Source organism: Helianthus annuus, chromosome 10 (genome assembly GCF_002127325.2).
Source record: "Helianthus annuus cultivar XRQ/B chromosome 10, HanXRQr2.0-SUNRISE, whole genome shotgun sequence".
In the NCBI taxonomy this organism is placed as follows: domain Eukaryota; kingdom Viridiplantae; phylum Streptophyta; class Magnoliopsida; order Asterales; family Asteraceae; genus Helianthus; species Helianthus annuus.
This window is the reverse complement of record NC_035442.2, coordinates 7,887,289-7,903,046: the sequence shown is the minus strand read 5'-3', so window position 1 is coordinate 7,903,046 and position 15,758 is coordinate 7,887,289. Positions and strand designations below refer to the sequence as shown.

Here is a 15,758-nt window from a genome sequence, read left to right as displayed (position 1 = left end):
TGCCCAAGGCGGGAATGCTAAACTTCAAAGGAGGCTTTTGGGCAAGATGATGCAACCAAAGTCACATGACTATTATGAAGAACATATAAGCCATCTTCACAGCAACCCCAAGTTAGGACTTGCTTGGTTTGGCGATCCTGAATGTAAAAATAAGGATGGAGAACAAAATATCAACATGTTTATCCTCAGTTAGTTTACCTGCCGATAGAAGTTTTTTGGTAAGATGAGGAACCACTAAAACATTCTTAAGATCGATAGAACCAAACAATTTAATATTACCCAAATGAGATATAGGAAAAGATTGACCATTTCCAAAAAAAAAAAAAACAAATTACAATTGCTATGAGTTGGAAACGGGTTGGCCACATTGTTAGGGTTGGGTATCCAATCCAGTATATTATTGTTTACTTGACATTGTGCATGAAAAGCATGTGCAAGTTGTTCTTCAGAGGGTGCAAGTGAACTAGCAAACGAAGCAAGCCTTGGAGATTGATTGGCATAGTGATCCGAGTTCTACACAATTGACCATGTGGCGGGCGACGGTTGTGGTTTGTGTAGGGGGTAGAGTTGCATGTAGAAAGACCCACCGTGATAGAAAGAGCTTCATCAGTGAGAAAAAACATTAAGGAGAATAACTCCACGTTGTTCAGTCGCAAACCAAACAATGTATTCCAGATTATCAGCTGGTTTGTCATTGAAAGAGATTGTTTATGGAGGGGCAACCTTGTGCCATCTATGTGAGGAAGGGGTTCTTGATAGGCAAGTAATGGGAGCATTTGAGTTCTCAAGTAAAGGTAGTTTGAGGAAGTGAGTATTATTGCCAACAATTGGGCTAGTCCTCTATTTGCCATCATCCTACTTCAAGTGCATGTTCTTCTTGCTCCTTCAAGCTTGTAATATGGCGGAATCTTTAGAAACTATTTGCCATCATCCTACTTCAATGGTTTTTGCTCTACCTTGATTCTCGTCTTCCTCCGGTTCAAATTGCGCCTAACGATTCTTACAACACTGGGTACAGGTCCATTTGGAAAGGTGTTGAATATGTGGGTTTCTAGAGTCCCATGGCAATTAAGGTGTAGTAGGTACTAGGAGTGTATACATATCTCAGCACCACTCTTGTCGGTTGTCGGGTCACTCCTGTAAATCTGGTGAATATCAACATACGTGGGATGGACGGCTAGTTCTTATCAGGATAAAGATGTTATACTCGTCGAGACGAGTCTGTGACATAAGGCTTAAGGGGGTGTGGCTTGCAGCATTAATACAAGAGTCAATTATATCAAAATAATGTATATAGAAATAGAAATTACTTTATAGGTACAAACCTATACAAATGTTGTCTCGCAGTATAACCTTTTATAATCAATCAAAAATTTGAAAAAAAGAAAGAAACAAAATAAAGGCAAGCAGGTGAACATAGGTTAGAGAAACCATTCACTTGACACATTTGACACCATGACAAGCAGAAAAAAATATAACGAGAATCAGCGCAATGACGATCGCTAGAACTATCAGTTTAATCTTCATATTCTTGAACCACATTTTCCTTCTCAACTGCGTACCCTGCGTCCTAAATCCCTGTGCCTGCAACATCACGAAAAATAATAAGAAAAATCGATATCCTGTTTAATTTGAATCTTGCATTTGCATATAGACTTACTTGAGAGTGAAGACTCTCTGTTTTATCAACCAGAAGCTCGATCTTCTCTCCACGGTCAAGAACCTACAGATAATCTAACTTATAATAAAAGACTACAAATAATGACACATGTCATTCTCTCCTTCAACCTTATAAATTTTATTTATATTTATTTAATAAATTTCTTTTAATATTAATATTAATTAATAACCAATATATATATATATCACTTATTTTTATCCTTATCTCTATCTAAAATTTATAAATAACTTCAATTTTGTAATTTAGACCCTTTGTTTTTTTTACTTTTAACTCAAAGTTTTTCATCTTTTGCAATTTAATTCCAACTCTTTTCTATTTTCAATTTTGGTCCACCATACTTTTCATCTTTCCCAAGTTTTTCGTTTCGTTCTAAATTTTGTGAGTTAACGCACAACAACGTGCGTGTGGGGATCAACATTTTTTCGTATATTTTTTCCCGTTTGACTGGCCCGTCGCGTCACATCTGTTTTTCTGCGTTTGAAAAGTTCGTCCAACACGTGGGTCCTGGATAGACTTAGTTATTTTTTTCTATGTTTTACGTTTCGGTTTAATTTCTCAGCAACGAGCGTGTCTGATTCAAAGATTTTGCATCTGCTTTTCGCTCGGTGTTATTTTTTTCCCGTTTTTATCTGTTTTGTTTTTACGAACTTTTACGGTGTTGGTAAACCGCTGCAACGCAGGGGCTTAATACTAGTTACTTATAAATGAGTCAATTCGGGTGACGTTTTATGTATAGTTACAGTTTGAAACTTTACGACTTAAACCCGTATGCCTCACCTTCTCAATGTTCTCCAACATCACACCTTTGACTTCTGAAACCTGGGCTTTGACTTTCGAAAGCTTGCTGATCTCTTCTTGATGGTCCACACAATATTGCATTTGCTCCTTCAGCTTGGGACTGGAATTAAGGAAAATAAGGAGATTAAAAATAAAGCTTGAAGGATATGGTGAAAAAGATGAAAATTAAAATAAGAAAATAAGATTACCCGAATTCTTTATTCAGACTGTTTGCAAGAGCGGTTGAAGCTTTCCCTCCAGCATATTTCTTGGCAAAATCATCCTTGATTCTTTCAAGAAAAGCCATTGGAATCTGTCGACCGACAGATTCTATGGCGACCACACAGTACGCTTCATGGTTAAATAAGATGTTAATTGTTAGTTGCATATAAACGAAGAGAATGAGTGAAGACAATAAGCCGGTAAAATAAAAAGAATATATCTGTTTTGAGTTCTTTAGAACTTTTACATAATGAATCAACGTAAAATTCTTGATTCTACTAATGTTGATGGTGATAATGAAGGTAATGATTAATGATTAACTATATAACTTTAGTTTAATCATGAAGATGAGAATTTGTGATCATTGGTGCTTTAATTTGAATGTGCTTAATGCTATACTAATTATTGGTATTAGTAAAAATATATACTTATGTGCTTTTCTTTGTTAATTTTTCTTTTTACTTTATTAGACTGTGGGGTGTGGGGCGTGGGTTGGGGCGGCGGAATGCCTTCAACACTGGCTAGACCACACTGGCGTGGGGCGGGCAAGAAGCTGCACCGCAAGCCCGTTTTGAATAGCAAATTAATAACCACTACAAATCATCTGATCCATTATACCTACTGCGAACAGATGCATAGAGATCTCGGATCCATTATATAAGGGTTATTGGATTTTATCACCCCCAATTATTGGCTATTGGCCGCTGCCACCCCCAAATATCACTTTGACCTCCGTCACCCCCAACTTAACATTTAGTGTGTTTTGTCACCACGTCGTTAACTGATCACTAACTTTTGATTATGTTACCATACTTTTGAGGGTGTCATAGGGATCTTAGGAAGATTTTATGGATCTTAGGACACCCCCAAAAGTATAGTAACAAGATCAAAAGTTAGTGATCAGTTAACGACGTGGTGACAGAACACACTAAGCGTTAATTTGGGGGTGGCGGGCGTTGGCAGAGTGATAGTTGGGGGTGGCAGCGGCTAATAGCCAATAGTTGGGTGATAAAATCCAATAACCCATTATATAATGAAATCAAGTTAATCAACAACAAACCAATCAAACAAGAGATTAAATTTTAAAATGCCAACAAAATAACTAAAATCATGCTTTCTAACCGCTATAAATCATCAGATCCTCCACTAAACACAAAACAAACTCTTCAAATCACATCAAAACATAACACAACAACACACCGACAATTAAACAGAACAAAACTTCAATAATAATTAAACAGAATAGAACTCACTGAATCCATCATGAACGAGATAGTTAAACGTGTGACCATCACAGGAGTAAGTGAACTTATTATTGGTTGCAGGAAGCTTCTGGAGACACTGAGAAGCAATATTAACAAAATTACCGGTGAATTCAGTGTACTCTGACAAAATCACCGTTCCTCTGGCCACAAAACTGTAGATCAACGACTGTTGGCCCATGATAGACTGTAGAAACCCTAGGTAGGGATGTGTTTATGGAGATGAAGAATGGAGATAACGTGAATTGGTGGAGAATTTGGTTTGCTTGAAATCAAAGGAAAGGGGGTTTTTGTTTTTGGTGTTAACAAAGTGTATGTGGAAAATAACGGAAACGTCCAGCTGTTATCTGTTTCCAAATTTCGAATTTTTTGATGATATTTATGTAATGATGGTTAACGGGTAATAACCGAAAATGGTTTTTTTTTTTTTTATTTATTTAGAGTAAAGTATAATACCATGTGTAGTGTTGAAACAAAATAATGCCCCCACCATGGGGCATTATTTGACACGTGTCATCCTAGTCAGCATGGGGCATTATTCCAAAAATGGCGTAGTGAGGCATTATTCCAATAACGCCCAAACAATCATTTCACAATTATTTTTTTTAATTTAAAACATAAAAATCTTCATTAATTTAAAATAAAAATTACACTACTTGAAATAAAAAAAAACTGAAAATAAAATAACCGAAAAAAAATAAAGTTTAAAAAAAAGGAAGATGATCTAAAGTCCATATTTTTCTCGAATTTTTTGGCGACACATTTGCGCAAGGATCAACGCGTCGCCTTGGAGGTGGTCGATTGGTTTGGACAAAAACTCAATGTCCTTTTCCATTTGTCTCGCCTCTTGCATCTCGTTAAACTTTTTGGTTTCGGCCACTCGTTCTTTCATAATCTCATAACGTTGGTGGCCGAGGTCGCGAATGTCTTGGAGACGACGGTTCATCTCCTCGAAATCTTCCTTTAACTCGAGATCGGAAGACGACTCGACCGTTTTTTTCCTGGTTCGCTTATCCTTTCTTCTACCGGGCGGTCGGGTCAACTCTTCTTCAAGTTCCTCGTCAACGTCCACCACCTCATTTAGATCGACATTGCGGGTATCCGAAGTCGGTGTTTCAGGGTCAACGGAGGATGACGTTTTTGACCGTTTAGCTCGACGTCTACTACTAGTCGTCATGGTACCTACTCGCGCCCACTTTGGACTTTTTCGTAGTAGATCCCAACACTTATAGTACGCGAAAGGGCATTTCGTTTTCTCGAACTCGTCCAAAGTCCTCGTTAAAACCCCAACGTCACTTTCACCGCTCGAGCGATTATCGAAGTTACGTTGGTACACTTCTTGGAACGCATGACACTTGTTGTTGATGTCGGTCCATTTGCTAGAAATGGAATCTTTGCCCCATGTTCGCCTTGACCCCACGTGCTATAAAAGAGTACACGAATCCTATCCCAAAAAACGGGGCCCGTTTGAAAGTTTACTATAAATTTAAAAAATAAAAGTAAAAATATAAGTTGTATGTTAAAAATAAAAGTAAAAATATAAATAAAAAATAAGTTAAAAAAATCTTGGTCCTCCGAAACGTCGAGCCACGCCCGAGTCAACATGAATTCCTCGTCCTTCGTCCATTTAAGGTGAGTTTTTGTACGTCGAGCCACGCCCGAGTCAATGTCACACCCCGATTTCCACGTGTTTCACCGGTGGGCCCGGTGGGGGATTACCGTGACGTAGTTGGCAACAATATAGTCAAACCACACAATATATAAATGCACAGCGGAAGCATAAAGATAAATATATTTCAACCATTGAATGTAATATCAAAGTATCACAGTCGTCGAAATAAAATCCACAGAGGATCAAAATAAAATATAAGTATTGTTCAACAGACGTAGGCATCCTAAGCTTGTGAGACTCTTTATTGATGCTAAGGAGAAATATCCAGCCAATTACGCTTAGTACCTGCATTTAATCTTTTTGGGAAAATACGTCAGTTTACACTGGTAAATACATTCAACCGACACTTTTGTAAAATGTTTAATAAAAATTGATTTGAATACACATGGCACAAACTCTTAATAACTTGGGATAATTATAATTAAATCTTGTAAAAGAATTACATGTTTACTATGCGTTCGGTCGCCCGGGTCGTGCCGGGTTAAAGGTTAATAGACACGCCACAAAGCATAAAGCCGTGGCGGGAAAACCAACGGTTATACTTTTAATAATATAGACACATTACGGGTGTACGCCTACACCCGTGTGTCGGGGTCGTGGCCATTTCGTAAAATGATGCCAAGGATATCCGGGACATGGTCATTAAGCTCCCAAAGGCGTAAAGCCAACAAAACCAATTTTTAAACGGGTCACATTGAAATCACCCGACTACTAATGAGTTGGGGTCAATTGCCCGACCAAGCGGTATTTTAGATACCGTAACCCAAGCCCGTATAACGGAAAATAAGTTAAAAGTATATACATTTGCAAGTAATATCCTCAATCAAATAAATGCAAGTATCTTTTACTGGTCTCCTATTCTGGAACGAAGGTTTATAACAACCTATTAGAATCCTAACGGGTCTTTAATGTAGCCTTAGCTAGACCGGTTGGTTTCAAAGGATAATTACGGCTTAATCGCGTAAAAGGCGAAAACCGGGAATGGAATGTGATTTGGACCCAACAAGTTTGAAGACTCGTTTCATATGGGTAATATAATCACACTCTGGATTTTGAGGTGAAAACGATAAGGTTTGACCCGTTTCGGCTAGTTTATGTAAACTAGTTACATAAACCGAACCGTGCTCGCAAAAGGCGTAACGGGTAACCGTAAGAGTCCTACACAAGTTTCCTAAGTCAATATGCTTTAAAGAGGTTGTGGTATCAGTAGGATACCTTCCATAATGCCCGTAACGAGTTTAAATCCATTATATGCCCCGTAGGGGTATTTCGGTCATTTTTAAAGATTATAAAAGAGGTTTCTGAGTTCTACAGGAACTCTGAGTTTTCCGAACAGTTCATATAGTCCAAAATACTCTATTTATTATTTAATATCAGTAGCAACTGGAATCGGGTCAAAATACCTTGTAGAACTCAAGTTATGCTCGAAAAGGGTATATTCGGTATTTACCGAATCGATGCCATAACCGCAGGTTATGAGCAGGTTAAAAATGATAAAAAAATCTTTAAAAATCTCAAAATATTATTTTACATCAGTGGGTAAAAGGTTTGGTGTCGAAATTTGGGTTTAGATAGGCGTTATGCTAATTGCGCCATTTAATTACTAAAGTTTCCGTAATTGCGCTATTTAGCATAACTCCTATTCTGGACCTCGGATTGATGTGAAATTTTAGGGACATGCTTAGAAATCAGTAACTAAGGTTATTGTCCTTTCACGTGCCCAAAATTCTCGTTTTAAAGTGAAAAGGGCGTTACGGTCAACTTTTAAGCATTTAACGGAAATGTGCTAAAGACTCGGACAAACAACGTACCGGTCACAGAGGGTTATACCATCATGTAACCTGGTCCTAAGAGAGTCCTAAGGCATATCTAAATCATACCATAACGGGTCAGAACTGAAGTCAAAGCAAAAGTCAAAGTTTTGCGACTTTCGGCTCCGAACCGGGTCAAAACACTAAATGGTCGGATCAAACAAGCTTAGATGAGTTAATATACTTATCATCATGTTATATGAGTGTTAAAACAGGTTACACGCTATCTATATTACTGATTATGCATAAAATCGCAAAATAGCATTCTGTTGACTTTTTCTAAGCAAGTTTGACTCGACAATCGGACTAGTTAGAGTGGGAATCAGAGGGTGCCCTCTTAGGGGTTTAATGCCCACATGATTACCAACATATAAATACTTTTGATTCGACAAACCACTGGACCATTTGTGATTTATCGTCAAGTCAATCGTTAATTATGACGGATTGACTTTTAGGCTATAACTATGTAAAAACTAAACCACAAAGGGTTAGGCAAACTTACAGAATCTTGGTACACGACCAGAGATGTTAGAAGAATGCTCTTGAGCTCCAGAAGTGATCAAGAAAGCAGGTTTGAGGTGTGTTTCAAATGTGTGCACTACATGGCCTTTTATAGTGAAAAATTGTGCACAAGATCATCACAACTAAGTCTATAATTGCTCATGGATGATCAGCAGCTGTCCCTGAGTGCTAGGGGACATGTAGGGGGCGCCCATGCTGCCATAATTGCACCCAAGGTCGGTTAAAACATCAAACAGTGAATCTGTGCATGTTTTCTGCATCTGGCACCTTGACGCGGCCCGCATTAAGGATCAGGCTACGCTCACGCGGGCCGCCTGAATCCTTATGTCAGGAACCGGATCTTCACATGGCTCGCGGCCCGCATGAGCTACCTTGTTTCTCTAACGCGGCCCGCCTAAGGCCTGTCATTCAAGATTTTCAAATCTTTTGCCATTATTAGCCTGACCTTTCGGTTCCGAAGGGGTAACTTTGCGTTTTGGGCCTCGTTTATTTACGAATAAGGGTCTCACGACTTTTACCCGCATCATTAGGTCCCCGGTTAGTTTAATTACTATCCGAAAAACCCTAACTCTCGTTGTTAACGCTTCTAACCCCTCGCATACGAAATTGATCATAACTTTCTCGTTTTAAAACGGAACTTCGCGAAATTTATATCGTATATTCTAGTGAGCGTAATTTACTGTTACAAAGCCTAGGGTATGTTAAAGGGTCACTCAGAAGTATAACTTAAACATGTTGACACAATTAACCCCTGTAGTTTGTAATCTCTCACTTTCTTCCGCATTTCGTCCCGTACGATCCATGATTTATCCGTTTGAAGGTACGAGCATCATTTAGGGTTACTGTACAGTGTATTTATCCCTCGTTGACATTTTTAACCCTCGAATTTACATACTTTCAATGTTTGTCAACTTTAGTCCTTTATTTAGTATTTAATACCACGTGCAAACTCAAGACACGTGTCAATACATTATTGGACGCAAAATTTCGAGGTGTTACAGTCAACATGAATTCTGCGTTTCGATTTCTCTTGCACCGGTTCGGTTTGCGTCTCCGGCACGACATCGACATCGGGTTCGGATTCGGGTTGTTGCTGTGATGGTTGCGACCCGCCTGCTTGACCATAGCCGAAGGTGGGAGGCACGAACAGAGTGGCGCCACTCAAGTGTACGTTAACATGCTCGGGTCCATTTCTTGAAGGTTAAAAGTTTGTTGCGGTTGGGTTGTGTTCGGGTTCATGGGTCTTGTGGGGACACCAAAGGGGAGTCGGTATGGATGCATGTTTGTATAAAATATAAAAGAAGTAGGAGAGAAAGTGAGGTTTTTTTTATAAAAAAAATAGGAGAAAGTGGGTGATATATATATAGTGGGTAAATTTTGGATTATATATATATATATATATATATATATATATATATATTAAACAATTGACCGTTGTCAAACGGTCATCTCTTGGCCCAAAGCATTATTCAGCGTTTTTTTAAAACGCCATGTTCATTTTTTTTTCAAAAATAACGCCATAAAACGCCTACCGTAATGGGGGGGGGGCGTTTTTGGGCCTTTGTTTTTCAATTTTTTTTAAAAATACCGTCCCACTACGGGTGGTCTAATGGGCCGTTTGATTCACAGGAATTCAATGGAATTTAAGTGAATTGGAATCTGAATTCCATCTCTTAATATGTTTGGTTCACAGAATTTGATTAAATTGGAATCTCAATTCCAATCTTCATGTGTTTGGTTGACAATGGAATTTGAATTGAAATTAGGCATGAATTCCTTTAAATTCCTTTATGTGAAGGAATTCAAAATCCTTCCTATATGTGAAGGAATTAAAGTATTTTCATTGGAATCTTCGACTGTTTCGACCCGTACCGTTTCGACGCGAACCGTTTCGACGTGAATCATTCCGACACGAACCGTTTCTACGCGAACCGTTTCGACCCGTACCGTTTCGAATCGAACCGTTTTGACGTGAACCGTTTCGACCCGTACCGTTTCGGATCGAACCGTTTTGACGCGAACCGTTTCGACGCGAACCGTTTATACACGATCCGTTTGACCCATGCCGTTTCGAATCGAACCGTTTCGACCCGAGCCATTTCGCCCCGTACCGTTTATTCGCGACGAGAATCGAATAGTCAAAAGGTTATTGAGCTGTTTTGACTTTTGACAATCAAGTCAACACCCAATAAACGTTCAACACTATGATTTAAGAAATGAAAATTGTCACACCCCGATTTCCACGTGTATCACCGGTGGGCCCGGTGGGGGATTACCGTGACGTAGTTGGCAACAATATAGTCAACCACACAATTATATGAATGCACAGCGGAAGCATAAAGATAAATATAATTCAACCTTTGATTGTAATATCGAATGTATCACAAGTAGTCGAATGGTATCCACAGGGGATCAAAAATAATAAAAATATTTGTTCAACAGACAAGACATCAAGCTTGCGAGACTTCTTAAGATGCTAAGGAGCTATTGCCAGCCGATTACGTGTAGTACCTGCACTTAATCTTTTTGGGAAAATACGTCAGTTTACACTGGTAAATACATTCAACCGACACTTTTGAAAAATGTTTATTAAAATTGATTTGAATGCACAAGGCACAAACTCTTTTATAACTTGGGAGAATTATTTAATATTATAATCTTGTGAACGAATTACATGTTCCTTCTTTGCGTTCAGTAGCCCGGATCTAGTCCGGGTTAAAGATCAATAGACACACCACTTTGCGTAAAACCGAGGTGGGTAAACCAACGATTACGTCTTTTAATTAATATAGACATAATGCCGGGTGTACGCCTACACCCGGATGTCGAGGTCGTGGCCATTTCGTAAAATGATGCCGAGGATATCCGGGACATGATCATTAACCCCCCAAAGGCTTTTAAGTAACAAGACTGTTTAAATGAGCCGATCAAATTATTCAATTAACCACCTAACCGATGGAAGATTTGATGCTCAATCAAGCGGTATTTAATATACCGTAACCCAAGCCCGTAATACGGAAAATAAGTTAAAAGTATTTACCTTTGCAAGTATTGTCCTTAATTGATTAAATCACAGATATCTTTTACTGGGGCTCCTATTCTGGAACGAAGGTTTTAAAATAACCTATTAGAATCCTAACGGGTCTTTATATTAGCCGTAGCCTAGACCGGTCAGTCTCAAGGGATAGATACGGTTTAATCGCGTGAAAGGCGAAAACCGAGAATGGAATGTGATTCTGACCCAACAAGTTCGAAGACTTGTTTTATATGGGTTTAATGTTCACATTCTGGATTTTGGGGTCAAAACAATATGGTTTGACCCGTATCGGCAAATTTATGTAAACTAGTTACATAAGCCGAATCGTGCGCGCAATAGGCGCAACGGGTAACCAAAACTTGTTTCCTAAGTTAATATGCCTTAAAGAGGTTGTGGTATCAGTAGGATACCTTCCATGATGCCCGTAACGAGTTTAAGTTTATTATACGCCCCGTAGGGGTTTTCCGGTCATTTTTAAGGACTTTTATAAAGGTTTTAGAGTCTACAGGAAATCTGAGTTTCCCGTTCAGTTTATAAAGTCCAAAATACTTTATTTATTATTTAAAATCAGTAGCAACTGGAATCGGGTCAAAAGACCTTGTAGAACTCAAGTTTTGGCCGAAAAGGGCATATTCGGTATTTACCGAACCGTAGCCATAATCGCAGGTTATGAGCAGGTTAAAATTAATTAAAAATCTTTAAAAATCCCAAAATATTATTTTACTATAGTGAGTAAAAGTTTTGGTGACGAAATCTTGGTTTAGGTAGGGGTTATGCTAATCGCGCCGTTTATTACAAAAGTTTCTTTTAATTGCGCTATTTAGCATAACTCCTATTCTAGACCTCGGATTGGCGTGAAACTTTAGGGACATGCTTAGAATTTAGTAAGCAAGGTTATGGCCCCTTCACGTGTCCGAAAGACTCGTTTTATTTTAAAAAGGGCGTTATGGTCAACTTTTAAGCAATTAACAGAAAGGCGTAAAAGACTCGGACAAACAACGAACCGGTCACAGAGGGTGATACCATCACGTGACCTGGTCCTGAGAGAGTCCTAAGGCATATCTACATTGTACTAAAACGGGTCAGAACTGAAGTCAAAGCAAAAGTCAAACTTTTGCGACATTCGGCTCCGAACCGGGTCAATATGGCAAATGGCCGAATCAGACGAGTTTAGTCAAGTTAGTACACTTATTATCATGTTTTATGAATGTTTAAACAGGTTACATATCACCTACATTACAGATTATGCAAGAAATCGTAAAATGGCTTTCTGTTGACTTTTTAAGTATGCGTTTGACTCGACATTTGACATAGTTAGAGTGGTGATCAGGGGGAACCCTTTTAAGGGTTTATTACCCACATAAATACCAACTTATAACCACTCTTAATTCGAGATATGACTGAACCATTGTAGACTAATCTCGGTCAAACCGTAATTACGACGGTTTGATTTTTAGCTATATACTAAGCAAAACTAAACCACAAAAGGGTTAGACAACTTACAGAAGGTTAGTGCACGACTTAGAATGATAGAGTAAAGCTTGAGAGCTCCAAGAATGATCAGAAGGTGAGTTTTGAGGTGTGTTTTAATTGTGAACTATGAATGGCCTTTTGTAGTGCAAGATTGGCCTCTAGATCATTACAACACATCCTACAAATGAGTATGGATGAATGGCAGGTGTCCTAAGGTGCTATGGGTCGAGTAGGGGGCGCCCATACCTCTGGGAAACCCATACATACATGTTTTACCGCTTTAAACAGCCAACAGCCAACTTTCTGTCGTTGGGCATCGCTTACGGACCGTATGGCTTGGGCCTTGCGGTCCGTAAGCCTGTGGCGGAGACAAGCTTAATCATTCACCCCTTTACGGTCCGTAAGGCAGGACCCTTGCGGTCCGTAAAGGTTGTTTTTAAATCTTTTTCAATCTTTTGTAATGATTAACAAAATCCTTGTAATTAGTAACGAAATCTTTGGTAATTAATAACTTGACCTTTCGGGTTTGAAGGGGTAACTTTGCGATTTGGCCCTTGATTATTTACAACTAAGGCCTCGTGTTATTTACCCGTACTGTCAAGCCCCTGGTTAGTTTAATTATTATTCGAAAAGCCTTAACTTTCATTGTTGACGCTTTTAACCCCTCTCATACGAATTTGATCATAACTTTCTCGTTTTAAAACGGAACTTCGCGGAATTTATATAGTACATTCTAGTGAGTGTATTTTACTGTTACAAAGCCTCGGGTACGTCAAAGGGTCACTCAGAGGTATAATTAAACATGTTGACACAGTTAACCCCCCTGTAGCTTGTAATCTCTCACTTTCTTCCGCGTTTCGCTTCCGTACGATCCATGATTTATTCGTTTGAAGGTACGAGCATCGTTTAGGGTTACTATATAGTATACTTACCCTTGTTTGACATTTATAACCCTCGAATTTACATACTTTCAAGGTTTGTCAACTTTAATCCTTTATTTAATATTACGTGCCACGTGTAAACTCAAGACACGTGTCAATACATTATTGGACACAAAATTTCGAGGTGTTACAAAAATCATGCTCACAATCATATTGACAATCTAGCCCGTTCTCTCATGAAAAAAAGGAAAATTGGCCTGACTCAATTTCGACACGAACTGATTCGATGCGAACCGTTTTGACCAGTACCGTTTCGATCCCAACCGGGAGTTGTGGGTGACACGGCGATGGATTCCAATTCATTTGACAACCAAACACAACTAAAATGGAATTGAGATTCCAATTCCAACAATTTTCAATTCCAATTGGAATGTTTAAATTCCAAATCCAATTCCCTCAAATTCTAATTCCTATACAAATTCCAATTCCAATTCCAAAACATTCCGTGGACCAAACGCCCCCTAAGAGAATTTGTGTTGTTTTATCAAAATTTTGAATTTGGTCTCTAACTTTCTAAATGTATACGGATGTTCTTTATGGTTTGCACTTAATAACACATTTGGTTTCCAGTCAACAAATCTAAAGGTTTTAGGAGGTCTAAGTTAAAAATTAAATGTGTTAAAGAGTCCAAACCACAGAAACCATCCATGTACTTTTGGCAAAAGTTGGGGACTAAATGCGTTACAAAGTGTAAATTGTTGGGACCATCTATGTACTTTACTATTTTATATATTTACAGAGTTAAATGACTGGTTGGTCCCGGTGGTTTATCTTTTTTGCAGATTTGGTCCCAAGGCTTCAATAATTGCAGAGTTGGTCCCAGTGGTTGCAACTTTTAAACTCGGATGATCCTTATCACTAACTTATGTTAAGTTTTTCAGTTAAGTTAAATATGTGTGAAATGATAGATTGATAACGTGATGGTCACATGGTGTTGATCTATGTCAACGTTAATTTCCTGAGCTATGTCAAGAACCCGTTTGAATCCTCCAAATGATAAACTTTATTAATTCCAAAATAATCAACCGAGTTTCAAACGTAAAAGAGAAAGATTAAATAGCAACCCTAAACTTGAGGAACAAATCTCAACTAGATAAACATAAAAATAAAACAAATATAATAATAAAGATAGAATAGGTGTCGGCCAAGGTGGAGGTAGCTTGGGCCGGTCCCGAACAAGCCCACGAGTCCTCTTAGCCACTTTCATTTGGAATCGGTTTGCAAGCCCCGAAACCCGCCATCCTTGAATCATTCCCCTCGCCATCATCCTCCCCGGCGTGAAAAGGTCTCATCTCCGAGTCATCATCAGCTAAATTACCTTCATAGGGTGACAAATCAGCCACATTAAACGTTGTAGAAACTTTGTAGTGACCCGGCAAATCAATCTTATAAGCATTGTCATTAATACGCTCGAGCACACGAAAAGGCCCATCCGCCCGAGGATGCAATTTACCGAAACGACCATGTGGAAACCGCTCGCGACGCAAATGAATCCAAACCAAATCCCCTGGCTGAAAGAAAACCGAACGCCTATGTTTATTTGCAGCATCTTGATATTGCAAGATTTGTTTAGCAATCTGAGCGCGAACTTGCTGATGGAGTTCCTGAATTTGAACAGCTCGAACATCACCATCGGTACTAAGGTGAGACATATCAGTAGGAGGCGCTAAATCTAAAGGAGTAAAAGGATTGCGCCCATACACAATAAAAAAACGGACTCTTCCCGGTAGATTTATGACACGAACGATTATAAGCAAACGCAGCCTGAGGTAAAACTAAGTCCCACTGCTTGGGCTTATCCCCAACCAAACTACGAAGTAAATTACCCAAACTACGATTCGTTACCTCAGTTTGTCCATCCGTCTGGGGGTGATGCGAGCTAGAAAACTGCAACTTCGAACCCAAACGTTTCCATAGTGTACGCCAAAAATGCCCAACAAACTTGACGTCACGATCAGAAGTGAGAGTCTTAGGAACGCCATGTAAGCGAACAATCTCTGAAAAATATAATCGAGCAACTTGGGACGCGTCAAAAGTCTTTGCACAAGGAACAAAATGCGCCATCTTCGAAAAACGATCAACGACGACCATAATCGAGTCCTTTTGTCTCTGAGTCCATGGTAAACCAAGAACAAAGTCCAAACTAACATCCTCCCAAGGACCACCTGGAACCGTCAAGGGTGTATAGAGCCCCTGGTTTGTGTGAGTGGTCTTCGCAATGTGACAAACGTGGCAACGATGAAGTAATCGAGCAACATCAGCTTCTAAGCGTGGCCAAAAAAATCAATCTCGAACCTGCGCAAGTGTCTTGTCATGACCGAAATGCCCAGCTAAACCACCCTTATGACATTCCAAAATAA

At 39.1% G+C, this 15,758-nt stretch overlaps 1 protein-coding gene across 1 annotated transcript; it reads right to left on the bottom strand.

Moving 5' to 3' along the window:
- Positions 1–1,274: 1,274 nt before the first annotated feature.
- LOC110883937 (putative vesicle-associated membrane protein 726) lies at positions 1,275–4,319 on the bottom strand. Its single transcript, XM_022131600.2, has 5 exons — positions 3,934–4,319; positions 2,668–2,809; positions 2,459–2,579; positions 1,661–1,723; positions 1,275–1,584 (listed from the first exon to the last, which is right to left on the bottom strand). The coding sequence occupies exons 1-5, from the start codon at positions 4,121–4,123 to the stop codon at positions 1,435–1,437; spliced, it is 666 nt and encodes a 221-aa protein (XP_021987292.1). The 5' UTR covers positions 4,124–4,319; the 3' UTR covers positions 1,275–1,434.
- Positions 4,320–15,758: the final 11,439 nt, after the last annotated feature.